Raw genomic sequence first — 27,710 nt, forward strand, 5'->3', positions numbered from 1 at the left:
AAAACCATGTGTGCGAGTAATACATGTTACATCACATGTAATCCACCCGGCTAAGTACAAGAGATCGTAAATGAACAAAAATTGCCCAAATTAAAAAAAAATCATACAAAATCCAAAAATCTACTCCTTTGACCTCTCTCGCTCGGGTAAATTGCTACTCAGGACTCCTTGCACAGCCTTAATAAAAATTCCTTTAAAAAGGAATGGGCACCCAATGGGAGCTTTGATGTGAAGTGCCGAAATCGGGGGGCACTCCCACTTTGGAGGTGACGCGTATGTAGGGCTGTTGAGACTCCCTTTTCATCATCGCTGTTACCCAAAGACCCCATTACCAGCGCATGCTGTCCCCATATTTTTTCTTTAGATCGGTCACCCAAAGACCTTGACCCATATATTTCCATCTGAACAGCAACGAGCCTCGTATCACCGAGCCACGTTATAGAACTAGGAATTCAATTTTCGAGGATTCTTTAGGCTCTCACAAAAAGACCATTTAAAAATGTCATTCTCATCCCATCCCCCTAATTTAGCGAATCCAAACGGCCCTCTCTCATCCAATGACCCATATTTTGTACATCTTGCACTCGCCGAAAGCCAAAAATCATGCTCTCGCCCTTTCAATGACCCCATATTTTTATTGTTGGAAGCAGAATTTTATTTAGATTATAGGTTTGCATATTTGATTCTTCATTGTTTTCCCCAAAAGCAAACACCTCCCAATAACCATTGTAACTTCCGGTTTTTGAGCAGTTTTGGGACATATCGGGGAAATTGCTGTAATTATTATCAATTTATTTATTGTCATAATATTCTCATTAAAAATATTTAAATAATTTATTAACTGTTTTTTGGGTTTGTATTCATTCTTGTAAACATTTTGGGTTATATTTTGTATGCACAAAACAATTTTTTCTGAATTTTCCCAATAGGTCAGAAGGCAAAGTGTCCCAAAACTGCCCCACAATGCATTGCATTGGGCTTATTCACTGCGACAACAAATCCAAACCAGTTGATACATGGAAATAAATTTATATATCATTTATTAAACTTCAACTATAATACATTAAAATGGTAAATAACACAATCACACAGTACATTTACAAATATAAAGAGAAGCAAAATAGTTTAAAATCCATTTAAAAGTGCATTTAACATGAATAAATACAAGTATATGCCCATGGTATTTTGTCCTTTTACTGTATTAAAGAAATCTAACCCATAATCTTCAAAACCTCATTTTTATTATGCATGTGAAGCTGCTCATGCTGATGATGTAGTGCATTATACGGTTAACGATTTGACATTCACTTCGGAAGAGACAGTACTAATAATCATGATTATTGTATGAATTATGCTAGGGAAAACAGATCCAATATAAATTTCTTTGCATTATCAGGTCTTGATATTTCAGGGATTTTAACATGACACTGAAAATCTGAACCACAACAAGATAGGACCATAAATGCAATATAGAAACTCATTTTTTTCTCTTGATTGGTGCAAAGAATCTGGTAAAATTAACATGGAGAAAAGTTTGAAATATTGATCACCCTTATACTTACTAATCATAATTGGAGTCCGAGAAAAGACTCCTAATAAAATGTATTTTGAGAAAATAAACAGGGTGGGATAAAGTTATATAATACATTCTTCAATACAGGTACAAAAATATATAAAAGATTCAACTACTGTTTTTCAATTAAAGTCTTCTTACATATACACTGCTTTTTGGATAACAACTTTCTAAAATAATTTCTGAACATCTAGTTTTGTGGATTGTCAGTTGTTTGGAAATTTGTGAGTGATGTTATTGGTGACATATCTATTTGCATGTACAAATATCCACCAACACAAAATCGTCCCTTGGTAAGTGTATCAGTCTTCATGAAGCTCAAACGTCCACGCTTCTGATTCTCATTGCCATCGGTCTCAGTACGAGGCATGTTATTGCATGCGAAGGATGTTACAAAATTATTACACCCTCTTGTGCTCTGATCATACAAAGTGACCAAGCAAGTAGAACTAAATGGAAAGTGTAGATCATTGTCATACTTTCCTTGGCAAAGGACGATAGAAAGGGATGAATGGTAGATGTTTCCAGATTTGTGACCTTTCAACTCCAAACAAGCTCTAAGTTTGTGACCAGGACATCCTGTATAGAAAGGTGGACTCATGATGACTTGATTTGAGCCATTCTGTGAGTTACTGCTTGATCTCTGAGGGATTTTCACCTTCCAGTGGAGGCAGCCATTGTAGCTTGTATTCTCCAATTGATTGATTTTGTCAGATTGTTGCATCAGTTGATCATTTTTGTCTGCAAGTTGCCTAAACAGGGAAAGGAAAAACAAAATACAACCTTGAGTTCATAAACGCATATGAAGAGCTTTGTTTCAAAACCCCTTCCATCCACTTGTCACAATTTTGAGAACACATCAAAAAAAATCACTGATATATATAGGGGTTTACAACAAAAGCAGTTTTTGGCGGGATGCTCATTCTACCCAAGCATCCCGCCAAAAACTGCTTTTGTTGAAAACCCCCTTATATCAGTGATCTTTTTTATGATTATTTGATGTGTTCTCAAAATTGGGCAAGTGGATGTATAAGGGGTTTTGAAACAAACATCTTCATATATATGTCTGATGTTATTATACCAAATTATGATCATTATTGTGCCATGTACTGAAGATGACTGTTTTTGCTATCTGAAGATGGCTGATCATGTGCTATATTATTGAATGGCTATTATATCCCTCATTAATATATTCTCGTTCATTAATTGGTTAAACGAGTATCATGTGACCAAAAATAGTTTTGCTATTTTGCAAACTTGTTAAAAAGCCGATTGAGGAGGGAACGGGTACTATTCAAAGTACTATCTCCGGGAAATAGTTTTACTATCTCCTCTGAGCGGGTCCCGAGCGCCGTATGACCTCATAACGCGTCGCAGTTCCTAGTGGTCAGTGCAACTCGCCACATACACGGGATATCAGTACCGGTTCCGGGGTATTAATGTGTAGCAATTCGTTTCGTCTTGCGAAGCACACAAGCAGCACAGAAGTGCAGCTAAAATACGGCGGTTTAATGGCATAAATCTGAGTTACATCAGGACCAAAACAAAGCAAGGCCAGCGTAGCCTTGACTAGGCCTAGCCTACATTTATGCCTAGGCCTATGCCTTGTGTTTAATGAACAAAGAATATATTAATGAAGGATATAAAACAAATATTTACTGCTCTAAATTCGGGATCTGGTGGAATCTATTGGTCCCCTCGGTGAACTGGAGACCGTGAGCCTACTATTTTCCTCGACCTGACGGTCTCGGGAAAATAGTAGGCTCACGGTCTCCAGTTCACCTCGGGGACCAATAGATTCCACCAGATCCCTCATGAGCAGTAAATATTTGTATATTATTTGCTATCTACTGAAGATAGTATAAATTGACTGTGGGGTGAAATATGGACTGTTCCATTCAACAAGGCTTTATGGAACCTTCACACACCACCAGGTATTACTTAGCTCCCACTTCCCTCCAGAAAAATTCCTGGTACCACCACTGACTTGCTATTCTGCATGAGATGGTACTGCGCTATCTACTGAAGATTGCTCTGATACCTAGCAAATCAACTACCTCTATCTATTGAAGAGATTCTTCTGAAGAACCGTCATTGTGCTATTGATGATTATTATCCCTCATATGCCTACAGTTTCATTACCTGGTCAATTCATCATGTTCACTTCTCAAACTGGTATAATTATCTTGGCTTTCTTTTAGTGCTTCTTCTTGTTGCTGTAAACATGTTTTTTGAGAAATGACTTCGGACACCAGGGACTCCAGGTGGTGGAAAGTGGACTCCTTGTTGTGGGACACTATGTCACTGCGTCTTACCTGAAAGTAGTGAAAGCAATAATTCATTTCATTGTGACAATCAAGCCAATTGTGTCAAAAAACAAAAACAAGGCAAAAAAAGTGTTTTTCTGCATGAATTTATGAAAACATGTGGGACAACCCTTTTTGGGCCTATTTTACATTTTTCTAGCATGTAACACAAATCCACAGACACGATAACAGAGTAACCATTATTTGATTCAGAACTAGACAACCACATATTTGACACAAACCAGGCAGATATAAAATCTTATTTTAATTCACTTATTCTATGCTATGGTAATCTATATCAGTTCGGGGGCACTGCTAATTCAAAGACGTCTCTGATATCATCAAAGACGGGTCAGTGATTTCACATACGGGGTCTGTGATATCACATACGCCGTGCTTTTTTTTTTACAGTTTGGGGCTAGATGCAGCAAATCGGAAAGAAGGTGACTGTATCGGAATATGCTTTCCTATGTTTAGCAAATATCTGCCTGTGCAAACTTCATATCTATCTGTGCAAATTCTGACAAATGGTCCCAGAAAACACTTAAATTGGCAAAATCGAGCCATATCCAACGTTTTGAAGTAACAAAAAATCCCAAGTCATGGGGGGAGTGAATATTTTGGCAAGGTAAAAAAAGGAGGGAACAATGAATTTTTGGCCAGTCAACGAGGGGGGAGGGGAGCGATTTTTGGCACGCATAACAATTTGTGGCGGCAACTTTTCAAAAATATATTCAAAAATGACTTGAAAAATGGTAGGCCCTTACGGAAACGTTCAGGCCTAACCTCGTGGCCTGACTCTTGCACACGTGCATGGGATGAATTCGGAGAAATATGGACACTACTAGGGGTAGGGTTATGTTATAATTAGGTGGCTCAAAATAGATCAACAAATTACGGTAAACCAGCCGCGTGCCCACTGCCCAGGGAGTGGGGCTTTGGGGCCTGCAGCCCAAAAAAAAAAAAAAAAATGAGGGAGACAGAGAGAGAAAGAGAGAAGGGAGAGGGAGGGAGAGGAAGGGGAGTGATAGAGCAGTGGCATAGCCAGGCCCTTTTTTTTTTTCCAGGGGCGATTTTGTAAAAAGTGGACCTTCTTCACAAACTTTGGACCTTTTTTTTTATTTAAAAATCATAAAAAACATTTTTTTTTTCTCACTACGGTCGTAAATTAGGATTTTTTGAGGACTTTGCCCCACCCGACGGCCCCACTCTGCGCACGGGCCTGGGCATAGCCAGTGGGGCAGTATAGTGCCCCTACAAAAATTGAAGGGCGGAAAAGGGAGGGAAAAGAAAATGGTCTACTTTTTCGGTCCGATTTCCCAAAAATTGAAAGAAATAACCCGACAACTGAAAACATATACAAAATAACTGCCAATACCGGAACGAAAATGTTACAAAAATCAGGACAAAATATTAGCAAAACTGGGTTGAAAATTTTGTTTTGTCACAGCCACCCAAGCTCATTTCAATATCCGGGGATTTTTAGGCAAACGAAAGGGGGAAAAGTGGAAAGAAAACAAGAAGAAACGAGGAAGAGTACGTTCTGAGTCATTGCGCATCATAATTATGTTCATGCTTGAAATTTGTGACGGGAAGTCGCATCCACTGGAAATCCATTCTAAAATACATATTATATATTATCATGACATGGTTATATGGCCTATAGGCTATGCTTAATCATGATGGTCGGAAAAATAAGTTAATAATAGGGGCCTAATGCAAAATGATGCACCAATTGGCTTTTAGTTTGAGGATAATATTCCCTCACAAGTCGGGTCCGTTGAAATCTGTTATGCCCAAAATAATACGAATAATAAGTGTAAACTTTTACACCAAATGACTTTATTGTGCCTTTCATAACTTTTTGAAAATAATTCTCCAACTTCTGAGGGAGCACATCCCCCTCAGTCACCCTTCTCCGTCAAAAAAGAAAAGGCTAACTTGCATTTATCCATATAGGCCTAATTGAGCAGGTTCATACCCATGCAGAAGTCACGGTCCGCAGGAAATTTGTCAGGAATTATAGGCCTATCTTTCATAGATATAATGACTATAGGCATATTATAGCACATCCCCCTCAAGCAAAACAGAAAAGCCTAAACTTAGGCTGAATTGAAGGAATTATTGAGCACGAGTGTTCATATAGGCCTAAGCCTAAAACTAAAATTCGCGGCTCAGTTGGAAATCTGTAAAAAATATATGCTCCGAAAATAACCAATAAACAGTTTTGATGTGTCCGGAGAATTGAAAGTCTGCAAAATGTCGCCGAGGGAGCAAAGTTATTCTGCAGCATTTAAGCTCAATTATGAAAAAGAGCAACATTTTTTCAGCATTCTCCGATTTCTCGCGTTCACTAGAAAGAGTGTATCCTGAGCCCGCGATTTAATTCATAAATTGGATAGTAAAATTAGCAGGAGCTAGCAGGCACTTGGGCTAGCTACAACCCTGATCATGCTGATTAGGCCTACTCGCAAAATTATTCCCGCTGCGCCAGTCACGCTAACAATATCGCTTTGCGGCTGGGTTTTGAGACTAGGGAGTATGTGATTTATGAGACGTCTTTGAATTATGATACTGTCAGGTGACTCGGCACTGAAGAGTCTTTGATATCAGAGACGTCTTTGAATTAGCAGTGCCCCCGAACTGATATAGAATTCATTAAATCAAATTAATTCTTTTGTTTTTATATTACAGCATGTCGGCCCAAGATGTCCTGAGCAGTGTTCGAATTTAGGAAAAATAAGTGGTTGTCCCACGGACAACCAGATTACAATTTCTGGTTGTCTGTCTAAGTTTTTGGTTGTCCGTAGGCCTACAAATGTGACTTTTGGCTAGATTTATGGTTGTCCGGCGGACAACCGAATCAGTATTTTTGGTTGTCCGGTGACTTTTTTAGTTGTCCCGGGCAACCGGACAACCAAAATTTCGAACGCTGGTCCTGAGCCAAGATGATTTTAAACAATTTATCACATGTCCAATTACAAGTTTACCATAAACATGACTACATAAGAAAAAAAATATACCAACCTTAGCTTTGCATCCAACATTTGCAAAAGTGCAAGGGACTATTGTATTTGGGCAGTCTCCCTCCTGCACATCTGTATGCTTAGGCATCTGATGAAAACAATAAGAAATTGTATAATATTCTGGAGGGATATTTAAAACAAATGTACATTTTATCTGAATGTTTTGTTCTTAAAAGCTAGTTTATAAGACCCCCATATACGCGCATGTGGGTCACAGGGTTTCAGCCTTTTTAAATGGTGCTATATGGATGGTATTTTTTTGTCAAATTTGATTACAAACAAATGGGTCATTTTGGGGGTTATTTGGTTACTACTACCAAGGCAAAGTCCAAAAATGCTATTTTTTCATGTGAATGTCATGTTTGGAGGATATATGAATGGGTCATACTTTTACAATTTGCTACTATGCATGTGACACACCTGTACCCTGGTTTGGATTGAGTGGGACACATTTCTACAAGTGTTTGCTGCACCAAAGTGCTATAAATGTCCTTTCATACTTGGTTACAGCCTACAGGTCTTGAAAAAATGTTAAATTTCCTGGGAAGCAAGCTAAATTTCCCACAATTTATAACATGTTTTTATATACAAAAAGACACAATTTCTCTCCAAACACAACATTTCCTGGGAAGGAGCTTCCCAAATTCCCCACTTTTTTCGAGCCATGCTTTAGTTATCACATAAACATGATAAATGACTTACCTCTTCTCTTGGTACTCCACTACGTCCACACATGCAACAGTTAATAGGAAATCTGGGACACAACAGTAATCTATGTGCCTGGAAATATACAGAAAATATCAGATGTTATTGCCCTGGGTTTCAAATTTCAACTTTAGTTTTTGCTCTGCCCTCATGCCCACAAACCTAGAGATAAACTTTGACACCAAGAAAATAACTGATGCAAATGCACCATTGATTTTTGGCTCATCCCAAGCAGCAAATTTAAATAATTTGTTAACCCATTTGATTGTTGCTTTTAACAAATGAACCTCAGCTCTGTTCAACTAACACTGACTAACTCATAAACAATTAATAAAACAATCATCTTTTTGCTGTACTTATTAAGCAGGTTTTCTACTTTAATTTATTCTGTGCAATAAGGCAAAAAAAAAAAATTTGTGTTGCCCTCAACCGCCCGACCCTAAATCCTGAAAAATCAGGGTCGGCATTTATTTTTTGAATGATGATTTTTACAGATTTGTTCAAAAAATCAAGGTTTTCACTTAAAATTAATATTTTATTGAAAGACTAGTCTTTAATTGATATCTAACAGGTATCCAGAAGTCAAAATTGACAAATTTTCCACTAAAACTGCATGAAGGTTTGGAAAAAAACAAACTAAAAAAAGAAAAAAAAAAGAAATCCGACCGTCCGACCAAATTTTCCCATTTGAGGGCAACACAACAATTTTTTTTTTGGCCTAATTATTGGCCCTAGGGGAGGGTCAAATTAGCAATATATTCTGTCGGTCCGTGTCACGTCACTTCCGGTTGATGATGTTCGAGTGAAAACAAGTCCCTGATTCGATTTTTGTTGATGATTTCTGTCATTGGTGTAATGTAAATTTCGATCGCAAATAGTCAGTGGAATCAAACAACCGCTTTCTAAGTCTTCAGAGTGAAAGAAACTTACTTGATTTACCGCTTATATACTGACAAACTTAAAATTAAATTCCATGGTCGAGTGTCGTTTTTTTCGAAATTGAATGTCACTCCAGCAACATCGCTATGTAGCCTCCCTCACAGCCGGTTTCTGTTGTTCACAACAAACCTTGAGCCACATGCAGTTTGGGCCCGAGACTAGAGATAGCCCGGATGTCCGACCGACAGAATATCTAGACCACTAATTGAATTGGGATCCCAAAACTTTGGTGTGCAAGGTGGGGGGTAAAGATTTTTTGGCAGGCCGAGAGAGTTAATCGATTTTTTAGCACGCTGTTTGGAAATTTTACCGGGGGCTCATAATTATTGCACAGCCCCAAAATTTAAACACATCATGCAGTTTGTCTTCAAGTAACCTCAACAATCTCAGACAAGCCGGCACATCCCTTGAGTGATGTGACCAATTTGATTAAAAAAGCGCATGGAATCAAACAACCGTGTAATTAACCATGCATGAGACCATTACCAATATACATTTTGTATCAGAACTTCCTACCGTTTTATCCTTGTGGGCAATTTTTTCTTCACAGTCAGGGCAATCTATCAAGCGTAGAGGACAGTCTCTAAGATGATCATCATTTTCTTGGCGAAGGTAGGTCTCCTCACATCCATATGGGCATATTAATGTTGTAAATTGACATTTTTCACTGTGAAGCTGTAATCAATGGAAATAGATAAACTTCTATAAAAAGAACATTTTCACAACATTTGATCTGCACCAGGGGGAATAAGTGGTATGGATGTGCAGATGATTTGGGTTTCGAGATGATCTGAATCTGGAAAAAATACAGATTCTTCCTTCAGGTTTTTTCAGCAAAATTTGCAAACAAATTCCAGTATCTGGGGCAAATTTACAGCAATTCAGAACAGAAATAATTGTACATTAGTCAGGGTTGTTTGATTTAAATCATGCCGATCTAAATCACCAACTTAATCGCCTGATTTAAATCAACTTTTTCATTTTTTACCATTTTTGATAAATGCAAGTTAATTTCTTTCTTACACCGACTGTTTTAATTCATTCCTAATGTTTTTGGATACAATTAAAATACCTCTATGTCACTTTATCTATCGCCAAAAATCCATCCAAGGTTTTTCCCATGATTTTACCCAATTTTTTCTTTGAAATTTTCACACGTAAAAACATGGTTTTTTTTGTAAATACCTGGTAGGATTGTGCATATGACTAGCCTTCCGCTGGTACTTTATTGTGTATAGCAGTTCTTGGAATCAAAAAATTGATATAAATAAAAAAAATATTGGAATTTTTTTAAATAAAAAAAAATCAGCAACCCTGTATGTTTAATCACAGCTGCACAGTATATCCCTTACACAATTCAAAATCCCCGAGCAATTTCCACCAGTGAAGTCAGGAGTAAAATTGCAAACATTGTAAAATGCAATTATAATAATTCCAAAATACTGGTAACCAATCTCTTATTTCAATTAAAATATCCTCATATAAATTTGTTAAAATAAGCTTCATCACTTTCTCTATTTCTTAACTCATTAACATTTCAAATAATAGGCCTAATTACCGTCAAGTGGCGTAATTCTCCAATCCAGTCACAGCCATTGTTGACATTCTTACACTTCACTTTCAATGACAATACTTCTCTTTCAACAGCAATATCTCCAAATACCTAGAGAAAAATGATATTAAACTATCTGATATTAGGCTGCTTGGGGTAACAAAAGGCATGAAATGCATATTTATGCTAAATTTGCTGCAATATAAAATGCTCACATCTCAAATGTGCCCCCTGACAAAAAGTGCCCCCTGACAAAAAGTGCCCCTCTGACAAAAAATGAAAGAGAAAATCAAGAGGGCAAAGGAAAAGAGTTTCTAGCAAAATTCAGGGCCAAGATAGTGTAAAATAAAAAAATTTTGCGCGCTATGCGCGCACATTGTAACAATGAAGCCCTTTTCGGGAAGCTCGAAGACATACAGTCTATGTATTGTATGATGCAACTGCAATTTTTTTCGTCTGTGCCCCAAAAATTTTATTTTGCCCCCCTGAACAAGAAAGCTGGCTACGCCCCTGATTCACTTACATCATTCTTGATATCCAACCAGGTTTTATCTACAGGACATTTGGCAAAACTTCGAGTTCTGAAATACAAATAAAATTATATTATATATATACATAAAGATTATGACAATAGATGAGCTATAGTATTTAGGGCTCCTTGAATTACTTCAATGCAACACACTAGTTTACTACTTGTCTTAGATCATGTGTTTACCTTTACCAATTACCAAACTGTAAAAAACATTGTCAGAGTTCCACTGACTATATCATAAGGCATAAAAGTATGCATTTATATATTCATCAGTTCCCACTTCCCAAGTTCAAATCCTATACCCACTGCAAATTACTCCCATAGCTTGCTATCCAACCTATAATGCCCTCTATTTTAAAATGTTATCTCTTATTATGTGATAGGCACAAGCCAGGAGGGCTATGGATAGAATACTTTTATAGTAGTATAGGCTACTCTCTACTGTCTATGGTATAGGTTAAAAATCAATGAAGTTGGAAGGACCTCAGCAGGGGTGGGGCCAGTAGCGTAGCCAGCAGGTGGGGGGGGGGCAGATTGTCCCAGGAACACTGCCCCTGACAAAAAATGAAAGAAAAGAGTGCCCTCTGACAAAAATGAAAGAGAAAATCTGGAGGGCAAAGGAAAGAAAAGGGGAGCCAAAATTCACCCTGATCATGGGCAAAAATAGCGAGTGTAAAATATAACCATTTTTGCGTGCTACGCCCTTACATTGTCCTTTTTTGGAAGCTCGAAGATATGTACTGTAGTCTCTATAAAAACAAAACCGGTATATGTATTGTATCATGATGCAACTGCAATTGTTTTTTGTCTACGGTGCCCCTGAAATTTTATTTTGCACCACCAACCAAGAAACTGAAATCTATGGGTCCTCACAGGCAGGAAATATTGTAAATATTAATGTTATACTGGTCCAACATTTGTGACACTTAGTTGTTAAAAAGACATCAGACTCGGGGATTGATTAATCTATCTTTGGGCCCACAGTGAATTGTCACAGGCTTTTAGCCCGAGGGCTGACTTATGGTCAGCACTGCATGCCTCGGGTGCATATGGCCGGGAGGCTGAGTTGCTGAACTTATGCTCGGGGCAGATCCAGGGGAAAAGAGTGTTTGACCCCCAAGGAAGAAAGGGGAATGCAGGCCCCCTGGCCCAGGGGGGGGTGAACTCCATGAAGCTTTGCCCCACAGGGCATATTATGAGCTATTATGCAAGTGTATTACAGGACAGGCATTATACTTACCCTGCCAACTGTGTCATGCAAGCCTTGCAGAATCTGTGTCCACATTTTGTCTGAACTGGTTTCTGTAGTCCAGCCAGGCATACAGGACACATGTACTTCTTGTCCAAGGCGGGTTCAAAATTGGCATCATAACCTCCACACAGGATTTCAGGCTTGTTACTGGCAGCTGCAGGTGGAGTGGATCGTGAGCGGTTGCTATTATTATTGTTGCTGTTGGTCTGCCTGTTCCGATTATTATTTGTTGCCATGGTGATATAATCTAAATTTTAACAGAAAATAAAAATATAAAACAAAATTTATATGGGATTGTCACATTTTGGGACCAACAAAGCCTATGCTATGCTATGCGCTATGCTATGCGCTATGCTATGCTATGCTATGCTATGCTATGCTATGCTATGCTATGCTATGCTATGCTATGCTATGCTATGCTATGCTATGCTATAGGCATACTGCCCTATGTGCAGTGGCTGAAAAATTTGACTTTTGGTATAGGCCTACATGTATTGATGGGTCCAAATTTTTCGGAAAAATTGGTACATATTGATGGGTCCACTTTCAAATTCTCGGTGGCACTGCTGGCACACCCTTACTAAAACCAAACTTGAGTACTCCCTGGGAGTAGCAGCACCAGGAATTTTTTTTCGGGAGGGGGGCATCGTGGGGAAAAGTTTCAGGGGTGGAGCAAAATCAACAAATTTTGTGCAAAATTGCTGCAAAATGTGGTGTAATTTTGTTTCGTTTTTTTAGGGGGGAGGAGGGCGAAAGTTTCGCAAAGAGGAAAGGAAGCCATTTCCTACCAAAATTGCATTTTTTTTGCATTTTTTTGCAATATGTGAAAAAATGAGAAAAAAATTAGACAAAGTGGTATGCAAAATGAAGGGGGCAAATCTTCTCGTTCTATTGGTGGCATTGGTATCATAGCTTACATGCTTTTAAAGGTAGAAGCCAAAAGGTGGTACATCACTGATGTTTTAAATTCACTTCATTTTGGAAAGCTTACTATCAGATTTCGTTAAAATTTTGGATATAATGTTGCTAACACATTAGAGAAATAATGTTGATATGTAAAATGGGAATAAGTGGTTCCTGATTTCTTATGACTTAATTAAGCCATAGGTAACAGGTTACCACAACCACACTACAGCAATGTTGAAAAAATTGTATTTCTTGTCACCTATACCACCATATTAGGGAGTGTTCATAAATACTTTGGTGGGGGGTTGAATTGGAAAATATTGGGGGATCAAAAAAATTTTGGGTCCTAAAAAATTCAGTCCTTAGTAGGGGGGGATCAAAAAAATTTGAGGGTAAAATTCCAGGGTAAAATGTACGAGAAGGCATGTACATTCCAAAAATTTTACGCGCTCATGAATGTTAACACTTCAATTTTGTAATCTCAAGCTACAAATCAACAAAATGTGTGCACTTTACAATTTGGGTGTATCAAAGATGAGTTAATGACCATAGGGGTAGATCCCGGGGGATGGGAGGATAAATCCCCCCCCCAATATTTTGATAGGGGGATGGTCCATACAATCATCCCCCCAATGTTGATGCCTGTATATGGGTTTCTAACCAAAATTAACCCCATATTTGGTCATTTTAAAATAAAAAGTGACAATTGTTTTGCGCTTTGTGCAAATTCATTCCAGTTTTGTACTATATTTCACCAGTTTAGCTTCAATATGGCAAACATTTTTGCGCGCGAATCCATAAACTTATTTTGACGGCAAAAGGTGCTGGATTCACTGGACTTCAAGAAATTTTCTCCAACCCCAATGTCAAAAATAAATCTATGTCAATGTTAATAATGATGCATATTTTTGGTTTCTTTTTTAGGACTTGAAGGGTGGGGGGAAATCAACAAAATTTAGACCATAAAAAGGGGGATAAAAAAATCCACCCTTTTTAGGGGGATCAAAAAAATTTTGACGCCTGAGGTTCCAACTTTTCCAACCCCCCCCCACCAAAGTATTTATGAACACTCCCTTAGGTAGTTTTTCATAAGCTTCACTTTTGTGATTTTGGTAACTATTTTATATTCAGTTGTCCAATCCATTTCAACTAGGCAATCTAAATTGTACTCACCATTAACATCCCAAAGTATTTTAGTATATCCACCTTACACCTTTTCAATATATATCCAGTAAAAGACAAAATATCAAAATTGATGCCTCATTATCACAGACTATCACATGTATTCAAAATGGATGCCTAAATTTGACCTGAACCAAGTGACCTATAACCTGACCTATGATGACCTAGCCTCTTTAAATCTCTTTTCCTAACAACACATTATAGAAGGTACATAGTATTAAATTGGCTATTGCATCCATTGTGGAAGAGCCAAATTAATTTATTCAGTGTTATTTAGCATGCATCGCTAAGTGCATTTCTATAGAGAGTATAAAGGATTTAATGTATTCTATTCATGTACTCTACTTGAAAAGAATAAATTATGGTTTGTTATGAAAACACATCCGAGTTACTAGGATACAGTAAGCAAAAAATATATAGGGCCAAAATTATTCACTAAAATGGTTTATAGGCCTAAGCACTTTGTAGAAATTGTAGCCTATGTAGAGATATTTTACAAGGTGATGAACATATTTATGTACTTCATGAATTTGCAAAAAAGAAAAGAAAAGAGGGATAGGGGCCTACTGATGAAAATCATGGTATTACACCCCCTTTAAGGGGGTACTACACCCCTGCCCAAATTTGGGCCTAGTTTAGCATTTTTGTCAAAAATTATAGCAAATTGGTGACAAGTAAGATATGTATATTTTTGGGGCAAGCATTACAATTACTGCACTGGGAATTTTATTTCAGCACAGACAACAGTTATGGAGTTACAGTCAAAAATGAGGGAAAACCAATATTTGATCAATAAATCAATAACTACTTGCCTTGAGTTGCTGACTTTTCAGTGCAGTAGTTGTAGTCCTTGCCCCTATAATATACATATCTTACTTGTCAACAATGCACTATATTTTTGAGAAAAATGCAAAAAAATAGGCCCAAAATTGGCCAGGGTGTAGTACGCCTAACCGAAGTTTATCACATCAATTAAAACTAAAGTTAGGCTTGAAAAACTATGTTTTCACTTGCATTGAGTAATGGGCGTCGATCCGGGGGTGGGGATGGGGGGATGAGATGGGGATGTGGGTGGGGATGGGGATGTGGGTGGGGATGCCTCCTCCACCTTTTGGCAAAATGACCATTTTTTTGTTATTTTTAGCCACTTTTTAACAATTTTGTGGGCAATTTTGGCTGGGTGCCCCCCCCCCACATATTTTTAACCAAATTGGCGCTAATGCACTGAGTTAATCTAATTACTGTACATCATCCAGCCTGCCATAAATTATACGCCCAGTCATAGGCCCTACCTGCTAGCATGGAATTTTCCCCCGCTCAAATATCCAATATCCAATGCGTAAATTGTGTCGCCCGCCGATTCACAGCGCCGCAGCGGCGGCCATGGCTTCCCCAATATTGCAACGTCCTATCAAAGCTTATCAATATTATATTTTTGAGCAATTTCTTAGTATTCGTACGCATGTTTAACATCATAACAATACATTGTAAGCCTTGTAAATCCGACTCTTCTTGGCCGCCCAGTCTGTTGGCCGCCAGTTGTAGTAATATCTATACTATTAAAGAGGAACTTGCCGATAATCGATACTTTGAAGAGGAACTGATCGATTCATCGGTATCATCTCGGAGATTATAGATAAATTATAAATTAATAAATAGATAAATAAATAAGTTCTAGCATTTCCAGATGAATGGTAAATGCATAGATAGATAGATAAATTAATAAATACAAATAATTATTTGGATTTATTCGGTAGATCAACCAATAGTGGCCCGCTTATTTACGGTCCGTTGCTGCGTTATATCGCGCGGATTACGCACAGGTCGTGGCAACTTCCGACGCGCTAATGGTAACAAAACTTCCAGTTTCATCTAAGACGGAAAATATCACATCTCTTAGACGGAACTAACAAATTAATGGCTGAGACAAAGGTGGTTTTAAGTTACGTATTTTGAAAATAAATGGTCCAAGTGATCTAATAATTTTGAAAGTGATATTAGTTTATCCGTTCGTGGTGACTTTCGACGGAGAGTGGGCATCATGCGGCATGGTAACCGCAACGGCTATAATAATAAATCAACTGCATTCGTTTATGCAAATTATGACTTTCGGAAACTTCTTTTGTGATGACTTTCCGAAGATTTTAAATTCAAGGTAGGCAATGGTAGGCCTAGGCATATATACGGTATTGGAAAGTAATTTGAGTTTATTCGTTTGTCATGTTGTGATGAATTTCGATGGGGAGTGTGGGACATTATTAGCAGATTATAGCATGGTATAAAACCGCAACCGCTATATCCGTGGCGTAGATTTCTTTTTGACATTAGGGGAGGGATGAAAACATTTCTTGAAGTAGGCATATTAATAGTGAATCCGGCATCTTTAGGCAACATTAACAATGGCGTAGATTTCTCTTGGCATGGCATGGGGGATGGGTCCGTTTAAATCAATTTCTTGCAATAGGCCTACAGTGAAGCCAGCATCTTGGCGACAGAATAATTTATGGCAAGCTAATTAGGCCTACTGGTGAATTATATTGTGCAAAAGTGGAACAAATTCGCACGAAGGCCGCAAAAATTTGCACTTTTTAGATTGACAAAAAAATGAGGTTAATTTTGTCAGAAACCCACATCTATTATACATTTGTGAACTGGGGGTGAGTGTACGGACCATTGACCTTATCAAAACATGGGGGGGGGGGGTATACCCACCCCAACACCGGAATTTACGCTATGTAACTCAACCTTCTTGAAACCCAATGTTGCTATAGGCCTACTTGATGAAACAGAAACACATATAAAAAAAGAACGAACGAAAGAAATAAAGGAACCCACATACATGCGTCAACATGGAGGTGATTCAGTAGATCATGCCCCTTATCGAAATATTGAGGAATTTATTACTCATCCCGGGATTTATGCCTATGTAAAGAAAGAAGAAGGAAGGAAAAAAGGAAGGAAAGAGGGAAGGAAAGAGGGAAAGAAAGGGGAAAAGAACGAAAGAAAGAAAGAAAGAAAGAAAAAGAAACAACGGGAAAGCAAGAAAGAGAAAGGGAGAGAGAAACGAAAACAAAGAAGAAATAGACAGAAAGAAAGAAAGAAAGAAAGAAAGAAAGAAAGAAAGAAAGAAAGAAAGAAAGAAAGAAAGAAAGAAAGAAAGAAGAGAGAGAGAGAAAGAAAGTGAACAAGCAAGAAACAGAAAGAGAAATGGAACGCAGGAAAGAGAGAAACTGAAAGAAAAAAGGGAAAGACAGAAAAAATAAGTAAAAAGGGGAAGGAAAGAGGGAAAGAAAGAAAGAAAGAAAGAAAGAAAGAAAGAAAGAAAGAAAGAACTTAGAAAGAAAGAAAGAAAGAAAGAGGGAAAGAAAGAAAGAAAGATAGAAAGAAAGTGAAAAAGAAAGAAAGAAAGAAAGAAAGAAAGAAAGAAAGAAAGAAAGAAAGAAAGAAAGAAAGAAAGAAAGAAAGAAAGAAAGAAAGAAAGGAAAGCAAGAAAGAAAGTGAGGGAAAGCAAGAAAGAAAGGGAGGGAAAGCAAGAAAGAAAGGGAGGAAAGCAAGAAAGAAAGGGAGGAAAGCAAGAAAGAAAGGGAGGGAAAGCAAGAAAGAAAGAACGGGAAAGCAAGAAAGAAAGAACGGGAAAGTAAGAAAGAAAGAACGTCGTTTGCAAAGTAGAGGCAACAAAAAGGGAGGGAAAGCAAGAAAGAAAGGGAGGGAAAGCAAGAAAGAAACCGGGAAAGCAAGAAAGAAAGAACGGGAAAGCAAGAAAGAAAGAACGGAAAGCAAGAAAGAAAGAACGGAAAGCAAGAAAGAAAGAACGGGAAAGTAAGAAAGAAAGAACGTCGTTTGCAAAGTAGACACAACAAATGGTAGGCCTACCACATCACTAACCGCGTAATAATTGAGCTGTTAAAAGCGATACCAATTGACATGATTACCATTTCCATCGTTTATACTAACCGATCCCGTTTACTAACCGCTCCCATTTACTTATCTAGCGGGGGCCCGCGCGAAGCGCGGGTACCCGCTAGTAAACTACAAATTTCGAACGTTTGAGGACTTCAGGGCCGCGACACTCCGGCACTTGTTGGAAGACATGAAGTACAGCAGACAGTTACATGTACAATGTGATTTTCTCATTTATAATTAGGATTACGTCATTGCCAGAATGCCAGAGCTTGTTTCATTTGTTCATTAGAATGATTGACAGCGGTGGGCGGACTTATACTCTAAAAATGTGATTCTCTAATAAATTATAGGTCACTAGGTCAATTCGGACCGTCTCTTCCTCAGATCTCTATGTAGGACTCCATGGTATCTTCTCATTACACGTTCGTAGAAAGACTTGGCCGGCGACGACGCTTGCGAATTGCATGTCTTCAACTGCTGTATAGCATGGTATAGGCAGTTTGTACAGAGTGTCGCTTCTCTATCTCTTTTTCTCGGAGGACTTGTTCTCAAGTTATAGAAGGTGCCATAGGGTGACTGGAGTGTTAATTATTTTCATTATAAATGTCACAAAATATTAATATTGACAATAATTAATAACCTGTTTCACCTCTCCATATATTGAATACATTGCTCACCTGTGTTTTCATATCATATTTTGTGGTGAAAAATGACTACAAATGTGTAATTTGCAATCATTTTTGGAGCAACGATTTCTTCGAACCGACGGCTAAGTGTGTATGTGAATGCACATTAAACACATACACAGCACCTGTTGGAACTCCCGGTCGGAGCCGGGAGTTTCGATTATTGGAACTGGTTGGCCGCCCATTTCTTGTCTATACTATTAAAATCACGGCATTAGACCCTGAAAAAAGAATCCTTTCGGAGCCGGGGTCTATAATGTAGCTTGAATATCACCGAACATTCTAAACCACTATATACCACCAAAGAAGCCTAAGAATTCTTACCGTCTTTTAACTTGACTGCAGTGGATGAATTTATGAAAAATGCGAATGAAACTGGGAAGACTCTTGGAAAGTGATGACTGCTTTGATCGCAAAATCTCGAATATGAAACAACCTGCTCCTTCCCGCCACAAGTATGATATGATTTGGAGCATGCGCATAAATCGCAGAATGTGATCTTTCAATCAATAGGCCTATTCAATATTATATACTCAATCTGAATGACAAGTGAAATCAATATCTAACCACGCTGTGATTTGGTTTGGTTTGATTTGATCACTTTAGGGACCGCTCAATATTTACGCCGGGAGGGGGTGGGGAAGTTTTGACAAAAATGGACAAAAAATCGTGCTCCCCTCGCGTCCGCTCAAACCTTTTGGATTCCCCTTGCACTGAAATACATTACCGGGTAGGGCCTACTAAGGGAGTGTTCAGAAATACTTTGGTGGGGGGGGGGGGCGGGAAATTGTACCCATGTCATTGATATAAAAATAGCCTATGTGGAATTGTGGAAATGTTTTATCATTTTGTAAAGTAGCTCATAAGTATGTTTATGCAACCCAGCATTTATGATTGGAATCAGTGGCGACGGAAGCATTACAATTTAGGTGGGGTCGGGGGACGAGTAGGCCCTATATTTTGTTCTGGTTTTACTGTTGCGGCAAAGCATGCACAAATTTTAAGACTATTTTAGCCCAAAATACACATACCGGTTTTGTTTTAAGAGAGACTGTCTTCTGGCTTAAAAGAAAGGCGTTACTTGGACGATGTGCGCGCGTGTTATTACACTATTTTCGGCCATGATCTGGGTGAAAAGGGCTCCAATGTGATAATGGGCGCGCGAAGCGCGCACAATTTTCGTAATTTACATGATCGGGGTGAATTTTGTGGAAAAGGGACTCCTTGCCCCTTTTCTTTTCCTTTGCCCTCCAGATTTTGTCTTTCATTTTTTGTCAGAGGGGCACTTTTTTCTTTCATTTTTCGTCAAGGACACTCTGCCCCCCTTGCCCCCCTGGCTACGCTACTGCCTCAAGTTATAGACAAGACAATTTTTAACACTTTATAGTTATATATCTCTGACTATTGAATGATTTATCAAAATACATAAAGCACCTTATCAAATGTAGGCCCTACTTGCGTTCTGGTTTAAGCGGAACATTTGTGTACATCCATATCAAAACGATGCACTTGTCGGCTGCTACATGTGTCTCATTTCACATAATAGCTAGGAATAAATACCAGACTCATCTCAAGTGGACGTCACCTCAAATCATACCGAAGTCACTTGATTTAGGAATACATGGAACATATTCCTAAACTATGTGACCTAGGGATGTTTTGAAGTGACGTCCACTTGAGATGAGTCTGGTATTTATTCCTAGCTATTATATGAAATGAGACACATGTAGCAGCCATCATGTGCATCGTTTTGATATGGATGTACATTACTAGGTGCTCGCAGCGCGCGAAATTTTTACCCCCTACGGGCCAATTTTTTTTAACCCCCCTGTTCATACACCCAAAACTTTTTAACCCCCTATTCAGAACTCCTAAAATTTTATGACCCCTACATATTTTCCAGCCCCCCCCCCACCAGAGTATTTCTGAACACTCCCTAAGCTCGGGTAATAATCAGAGCTAATTGACCCATTTTGATGAGTGTTTTTTCCATGAGACGACATATATAGGCCTACTTTGAAATTTTATTGATCACTATTGAGTAAACTCATATAGGCCTATTACTATTAGTTAAACGAGTCACTTTACTCACTTCAAATGAGTCACATTACAGAGCTGAGTCATCACTTGACTCACTTCAAATGAGTCGAGTGACCCAGCAATGAGTCAATTGATTCATTTGAACAGTGACTCGTTTGAGTCAGTTGACTCATTTATTTGAGTCCTTTGACTCCGTGTTTTAACTGAGCAATCCGTTTGTCCGCGTATTAACCCACCGTCATGACATTTTTGAGTCAATAGACTCAGACTGGGTGAGTCAATTAATGATTCACTTTATCTCATCAAAACACATGCAGACAAACCAAAGAGTCAGAGCTTGATTCACGGTATTCACCAAAAATTTGAGGTGTCGGAAAATTCGAGGGGTAACAGATTCTGACCTTGCCGTCTGAGTGGACGTAGGCCTAGGCCTGCAGGGGCACTTGCCTCTTGAAAACTTCAAACGAATGATAGGCTATACGACGCGTCCGAGGTGTTATGAGGAATTTGCAGTGTAGTTGCAGAATTTTTATCTATACTTCAGCTCTGACATAATTATTGCATAGGCCTATACTTGAAATACCGGTATATCTAATCAATCACATTTAAGATAAAAAGTCGAAAATGACATCTAGGCCTACCTGTTTTTTGGAATTTTCGAAAAGAAAGACGAGACCTATTATAGCACGAGTAGTAGCACACACGAGGTAAAGCTTGAGGTCAGCTAAATGCCGCAGGATAGTGCCACAGCGCCACCCTTTTCTCCATGAGCTACAATAGCTTTGTCCGCCTGTCCGGGATTATCCCCTGTCCGGGATTACCCCACTTTCCCCTAGATGTCAAAGAGCAGGCATATAAGACATGGATCGTAATTCTATAGAATATTCAAATCATGCTGATCACTCGCACCTGTAAGATTAGTAAAAAGAGCGGTATATATATATTCAATCTATATGCATGATTGCAGACAATACACATCAGGTGATGAGTGCAACCTGCAGCTTGTAATGCAGGGCGATATCATGGCGATATTGCTAAGTTGTAGTTAATCCTGTTACATCATCACTTCTACGGTGAATTAGTGTTGGACCCCAAGAAAATTCGAGGAATCGAAATACCCGTGTCAAACCACCTTAAAACTTAAAACCTTTAAATGTGTTATTATCAGAGATTATATACTCAAAATGCTGAAATAATACTAGTAATAATGATCGGGAAGGGTTTCTGTCCATTTTGAGCTGAAATAACAAGGTAAAGTGAAAGAAACCCTGCTCACGGTTATTTTGGATGTTTAACACGTACGCAGTTCTATATGAGGACATGTCATAATTCTTTGAATTATGACATTATACAATTCCACGTGCTTTTGTTTATACTCCTAATCGATGTAAGGATTTTAGGTGCTAGCGCCCTAAAAGCAACCTTTTTCAAAATTTTTATGCTTTTTCAATTTTTGCGCCCTTTTTCTTTGGTAATTCGTTGTGCCGCCCCCTTCGTTTTTGCCGCCCCTTATTGGATTCCTTGCCCCTATCATATACATAACTTTTTTTTACCACTGTGTTATTAGTTTTTAAGAAAAATGCAAAAATAGCCACAAATTTATCGAGGGGTGTAGTACCCCTATGATGAACCACTTGTCTTGAATCACTGAAATTTCAGTGAAGTAAGGGAGTGTTAATTAATACTTTGGTAGGGGGCTGGTCTTCCTCAAATTTGTTGCTCAAAAACCTTGTTGACCCCCCTTGATGGACCGCTAAACGTTTTTGACCCCCCTCTTTTGACAGACAAAACTTTTTTGACCCCCCCATTATCATATAACAAACATTCCACTCCCAGTGGACAATTGCGCATGAAATACAAGCACTTGAGGAAATTTTCATTTTATACTAGTTTAGATTTGTCCCAAATCAGGGTATTTATCTGATTTTACAGGGATAAATGAAATAGAGGATTTATTTGGAGGTTCAGCATAGGCACATCAACATAATTTGGATCCGTGGCTAAATATGATAGGCCCTAGTACAAAAATTTGGCCATATTGAAGCTTGAATGGTCAAATATTGTTAAAATTTGAACTAATTTATGCAAAAAGCTAAAATGGTCAAATATGGGATTAATTTGGTCACGCAAATGTACACATGTATCAGTTTTGGCCCCCAAAGATATTAGATATGTGTACACTAAAGTGCCATCATTTTTTTCAAACAAAAGCACTGAAAACCATAACTTGACCATGTTAAAAGTGATAAAGAGGGTCTCAATGCGCGCGAAGCGCGCGAAAATTTTGGGTTTTGAAGAGGAAACCTTTTTTGCCCCCCCCCCCCTTTCCTACACTTAAAACTTTTGGTCCCCCTCTTTTAACTTGCAAGGTCCAAAACTTTTTTGGCCCCCTCCCTTTTTCCCAGACCCTCACCAAAGTATTTCTGAACACTCCCTAATTGGATTCCTTGCCCCTATAATAATAATATACATAACTTTTGTTACCAGTGTGTAGTTATTTTTTTGAGAAAAATGCAAAATTAGTTACAAAATTTATCAGGGGGTGTGGTTACCACCTTAAATGATTCAATCATTCATAAAACATTCCAATTTATACCGTGTAAGTAGTAGGAAACGTTGTGGTGACCTGTAGACGACACCTCACAAAATCTGATAGATTTTGCTAACTTTTGCAAAGAAACAATGATATGAGTCTACTTCTCTTAATTTCAAGGAAAAATGATCAATTTGATACATCGATTAGGAGTATAAACAAAAGCACGTGGAATTGTTTTGATCGCCCAGCTGATCAGAGTTGGGGAACCCGTCATGTGATTTCATTCACTTGTCATTTCCACATGACGTCATTCAGATTGATATGCGCATGCACAGTACGGTGCGCGGGCTCGTGCTATTCCAAAATGCCGTCCGAGCAGCAGAAACCCTCAACCAATGCTGCCCTAACAACACAGCCTGAAAAACCGTTTCATTATACGTAAGTATCTAAAATCACCTGAGGATGAAACTCAAGATTCTAAGCTTTCTGTTGATGCTAAAACTTACGTGATTTTCTAATGATATGTTACTTTAATTTGCAGGTATTTAAAGGAGTTCCGCACGCAGCAATGCCAGGAGTTTTTACTACACAAATGTGGAAACCACCGACCATTTACTTGTTTTCATTGGCATTTTCTAAATCAACGAAGAAGAAGACCGATCAGAAGACGTGATGGAACATTTAATTATAGCCCGGATATATATTGTAACAAATATGATGAGACCTCAGGTGTCTGTCCTGATGGAGATGAGTGAGTAAACTTTACTGTTCACGGGACAGGACAACATGCACTACGTGCAATCTGTTCACTGTACATAGTGTAGTCGCCATGTTTGGCTCACTTGTTGACAAGCTGTCAGTGGCTTCTGTAGTGATTTTGATTTTTTTCATCGCGAGTCCCATTTTCATTCCATGTTTTTCGCAAGCATGAAGTGTCAAGGAATGTTTAGGTACAATCAGCTTCAGTTGAAGTTGCGAGAAAGTCCATTTAGTTAGGTTGGAATGTGCCCTTTGTGAAAACTTTGTTGATGTCTGTGTGCAAGAGTTTTGGATTTCGGCGCGCTTGTGTTGTGAAGGCCTCGTGAGTGTTCGCACACAACGTGATCAAAACAAGAGATTTACAACAGCAATTTGATAAAGAAACTGTCAAGAAGATCCAAATTCATGGATTCCCATATTGAGTTACATCTTTGGTCAATTAAATGCAACAATTTCCGGTTTTGATTACGACGGGAAAACCCCACAAACTATGTGACTTTCTGTGTTGTTTTGGTTTTTCGATATTCAAAATGGCGGGGCATATGCAAATAAGGCTAACCTACGTAAATCTATCACAACACAACAACAGCACCATGGCACAGCTGAGCGTAGCTATAAAGCTGTGCTGAATAAAGACAAGTCTTGTCTTGATCGGGTCAAATCCTTACATATTTGACCGGTCATTTTGATAAAATATTGTTTAAAATATTCGTACATTAAATAATGGTGTTCAGTGATTCATAATGCTAAATATGTTGGGCACCACAGTTAATGGTTATGACTCTGACTCTGTGATGCTGCAGTGCATGCATTGCCATTGTTGTTGCAATCTATTGGTATATGCACATGTTATTGTGCAATGCATGTTGTTACTGTCAGATTGCAAACAGTCCAGTGAGTGGCAAGATTTGGTTTGGGGTGTATTGTGTATGTATAAAATCACTGTCTGTCAGTCACTGAACGAGTCACACTGTCTGCACTACACTGTTTTTTGGGGATTTCCCAAATTATCAATAAACCCTGATGCACTAAGTCTATGATGATTTCATTTCTGTTGGCCTTGGCATGCTTCAATGTCATTAAAGACAAGTGCTGTCATTCAATCAATGGACCTACCAGCCTAGACATTGTGTATATTAGGCCGAATAAAAATTAACCCTAACAGAACTAGGACTCACTAAAGCTCACTATTAAAAACGCTCTGCGTGCATGCATTCCACGGGACTTGATGATGCACCCAGGGAATCGTTGGTCGGGCCAACGCCACCTGTGTAGCTACATTCTGGGGATCTTCTGCGTGGCATGCGAGGGGTCCCAGGTTCGAATCCCGGGGGTGCCAAGTGACTTTCTTCTTCATCTTCTCTCCTTTTTCGTTCCTTCTTTCCCTTCCGATAGCACAAAAACCTCGGGTAGGGTTAGGGTTAAGCTACATGCATGTTTTCCCTATATGCCTTCTTAACCCTAACAGAACTAGGACTCACTAAAGCTCACTATTAAAAACGCTCTGCGTGCATGCATTCCACGGGACTTGATGACGCAATCAGACCAAGTCATATATACCCAGGGAATCGTTGGCTGGGCCAACGTCACCTGTGTAGCTACATTCTGGGGATCTTCTGCGTGGCATGCGAGGGGTCCCAGGTTGAATCCGGGGTGCCAAGTGACTTTCTTCTTCATCTTCTCTGCTTTTTCGTTCCTTCTTTCCCTTCCGATAGCACAAAAACCTCGGGTAGGGTTAGGGTTAAAACATGTTTCTTGTCCTCTCCCGCTTCCTTTTTTGAGGCCGCTTCAATATATTTTTTGACTTTTGAAGAAAGCGGTCTTGGAAGTTGAGATGTTTTCTATAGCCTTGCTAATTGCAAGAAACACTTCTGGATGGTTCTGTGATGACTAGAGGGGGCGTACCTACCAGAACAATAAAATAAAAAGGGCCTCCTCCTTTTTCAGGCATTATGCTATACGTTAGGCCAATGGAACTCGATTATTAGTTTCCGATTGGATGTTTGAAAGAAAGGACGAGGTCGCTATTTCATTATTCATTATTCGGTCTCTTTTCATTATCCATTATGTCAACAAAACCAATGATTTTATGAACAGCTTTCTCTAAATTTAGGTATACCCCAGTACCAAAGTATATTGTTGATGAAAGTCCATCTCAAAACAGGTATTAATGCTTAGATCATCTTTACAGACATTTTGCAACAGATTGAGAAAAGATTTGAATTTGTGTTTATTAAAATGAAAAGAAATTGGCAATTTTTGTAATCACTAGAAACATGATGAGGTAATCCTTAAATTTCCATTATTTACTACATCCTCTACCCCTACAACTAAGAAAACTGCTGATTAGGCTGTATAAAATTAATGTTTTGGTTCTCGTCCAGAGGATTTTCATGAATTGATGAGGGAGGGAGGTGTTTTTTTGTTTGTTTTTTTTTCAATGTAAAATTAGCATTGTCAGTAGTTTTCGGTCTTCTCCAACAGTGCTCGAGGAAACGATGAGGCCCTTTTTTTTTTTTTCAAATGTGAGATTCTGAGGGATAAACCCCTAGAGTACCACAAAAAGACTTGGAAGTGATGCTTGTTCTCTAATAAACTTATTTATATGTATGAAGATTTCATAAATCATTACAAAGTCTAAAAAATTGAAAAATCTTTAAAAAAATTTAAAAAATCTGACAAATCCCAGAAATTGAGGAGGGAGGGGACGAGAACCAAAATATTAATTTTACACGGCCTTATGATCAGCAGGGGATGTCAGCCATTTTAAGAGTTTAAATTTTGATTATTTCCATCTCAATTTTTAGATAATTGACTTTTTTATGAAAATAATGAAAATTTTGGTCAAATTGAAAAGGTGATGCGGGCGGTCAATAGGAAACTAACAATCGAGTTCCATTAGCCTTAAGGGGGTACTACACCCCTGCCCAATTTTGTGCCTATTTTTGCATTTTTCTCAAAAATTATAGCACATTGGTGACAAGTAAGAAATATTATAGGGGCAAGGACTACAACTACTGTACTCAAAGTTCAGCAACTCAAAGCAAGTAGTTATTGATTTATTGATCAAATATTGGTTTTCCCTCATTTTTGACTGTAACTCCACAACTGTTGTCTGTGCTGAAATAAAATTTCCAGTACAGTAGTTGTAGTCCTTGCCCCTATAATATACCTATCTTACTTGTCCCCAATGCACTATAATTTTTGAGAAAAATGCAAAAATAGGCACAAAATTGGGCAGGGGTGTTGTACCCGGGGTAGTACCCTCTTAAATATGGGTATTATTTTTCAATAAAAAGTAGAAAATAAAAAGCCCCTCTTCCTCCTTTTTTTTATTAAAACCTGGCCGAGAAACATGTTTTTATTTTTACTCGGCCTTACCGTATAAATTAGCTGGGTAAAATATGATTCAATTGTCAAATCGTATAGGTGCACCACGTAATTGAATAGCAGACTGGCACTGCACAGTACCGGCTTTGTACTCGTCTATGTAATCGGCGATCGGAGTCTACAAAATGTGGCGCATATTATTATAACATCGGGAATTGGCGCGAATTTTACGGTACAATCAGTCATACCTAGAACTCTAGAAAGGATAAAATTCAAATTGAGAGAAAATATTCTTGGTATGACTAAGTTGTTTTACTACCGTACCCAGGGTTCGAATTCGTTTTAAAATTTTGCATAGTAGTTTTTGGCTAATTCATCATAATCAGGATACTTCTATATATAAAGCAGTATGAAAAGTGCTATACAAATGCAAAATTGGGTAGCAGTTACTGCAAAATATGGAGCAAATTGCTATGCGATACA

At 38.4% G+C, this 27,710-nt stretch overlaps 2 protein-coding genes across 3 annotated transcripts in view; one reads left to right on the forward strand and one right to left on the reverse strand.

Moving 5' to 3' along the window:
- Positions 1-1,637: 1,637 nt before the first annotated feature.
- On the reverse strand, positions 1,638-19,062 carry LOC140150117 (TNF receptor-associated factor 6-like). Of its 2 annotated transcripts, none has more exons than XM_072172130.1 (9): positions 18,887-19,062; positions 11,874-12,132; positions 10,625-10,682; positions 10,108-10,212; positions 9,066-9,224; positions 7,608-7,685; positions 6,907-6,993; positions 3,716-3,888; positions 1,638-2,325 (listed from the first exon to the last, which is right to left on the reverse strand). In XM_072172130.1, the coding sequence occupies exons 2-9, from the start codon at positions 12,119-12,121 to the stop codon at positions 1,764-1,766; spliced, it is 1,470 nt and encodes a 489-aa protein (XP_072028231.1). In that variant the 5' UTR covers positions 12,122-12,132; positions 18,887-19,062; the 3' UTR covers positions 1,638-1,763. The 2 variants fall into 2 exon arrangements, with proteins under 2 accessions (XP_072028231.1, XP_072028225.1); XM_072172124.1 differs by lacking the exon at positions 18,887-19,062 and adding an exon at positions 15,266-15,290.
- Positions 19,063-23,466: 4,404 nt separating this feature from the next.
- Positions 23,467-27,710, forward strand: part of LOC140150131 (putative E3 ubiquitin-protein ligase UNKL) — a 38,057-nt gene continuing 33,813 nt past the window's right edge. Inside the window, 2 exon segments of the mRNA XM_072172139.1 lie at positions 23,467-23,576; positions 23,680-23,889. Coding sequence (XP_072028240.1) covers positions 23,503-23,576; positions 23,680-23,889 — 284 coding nt within the window. The 5' untranslated portion in view covers positions 23,467-23,502.

The sequence above is a fragment of the Amphiura filiformis genome, chromosome 1 (assembly GCF_039555335.1).
Source record: "Amphiura filiformis chromosome 1, Afil_fr2py, whole genome shotgun sequence".
NCBI classification, from domain to species: domain Eukaryota; kingdom Metazoa; phylum Echinodermata; class Ophiuroidea; order Amphilepidida; family Amphiuridae; genus Amphiura; species Amphiura filiformis.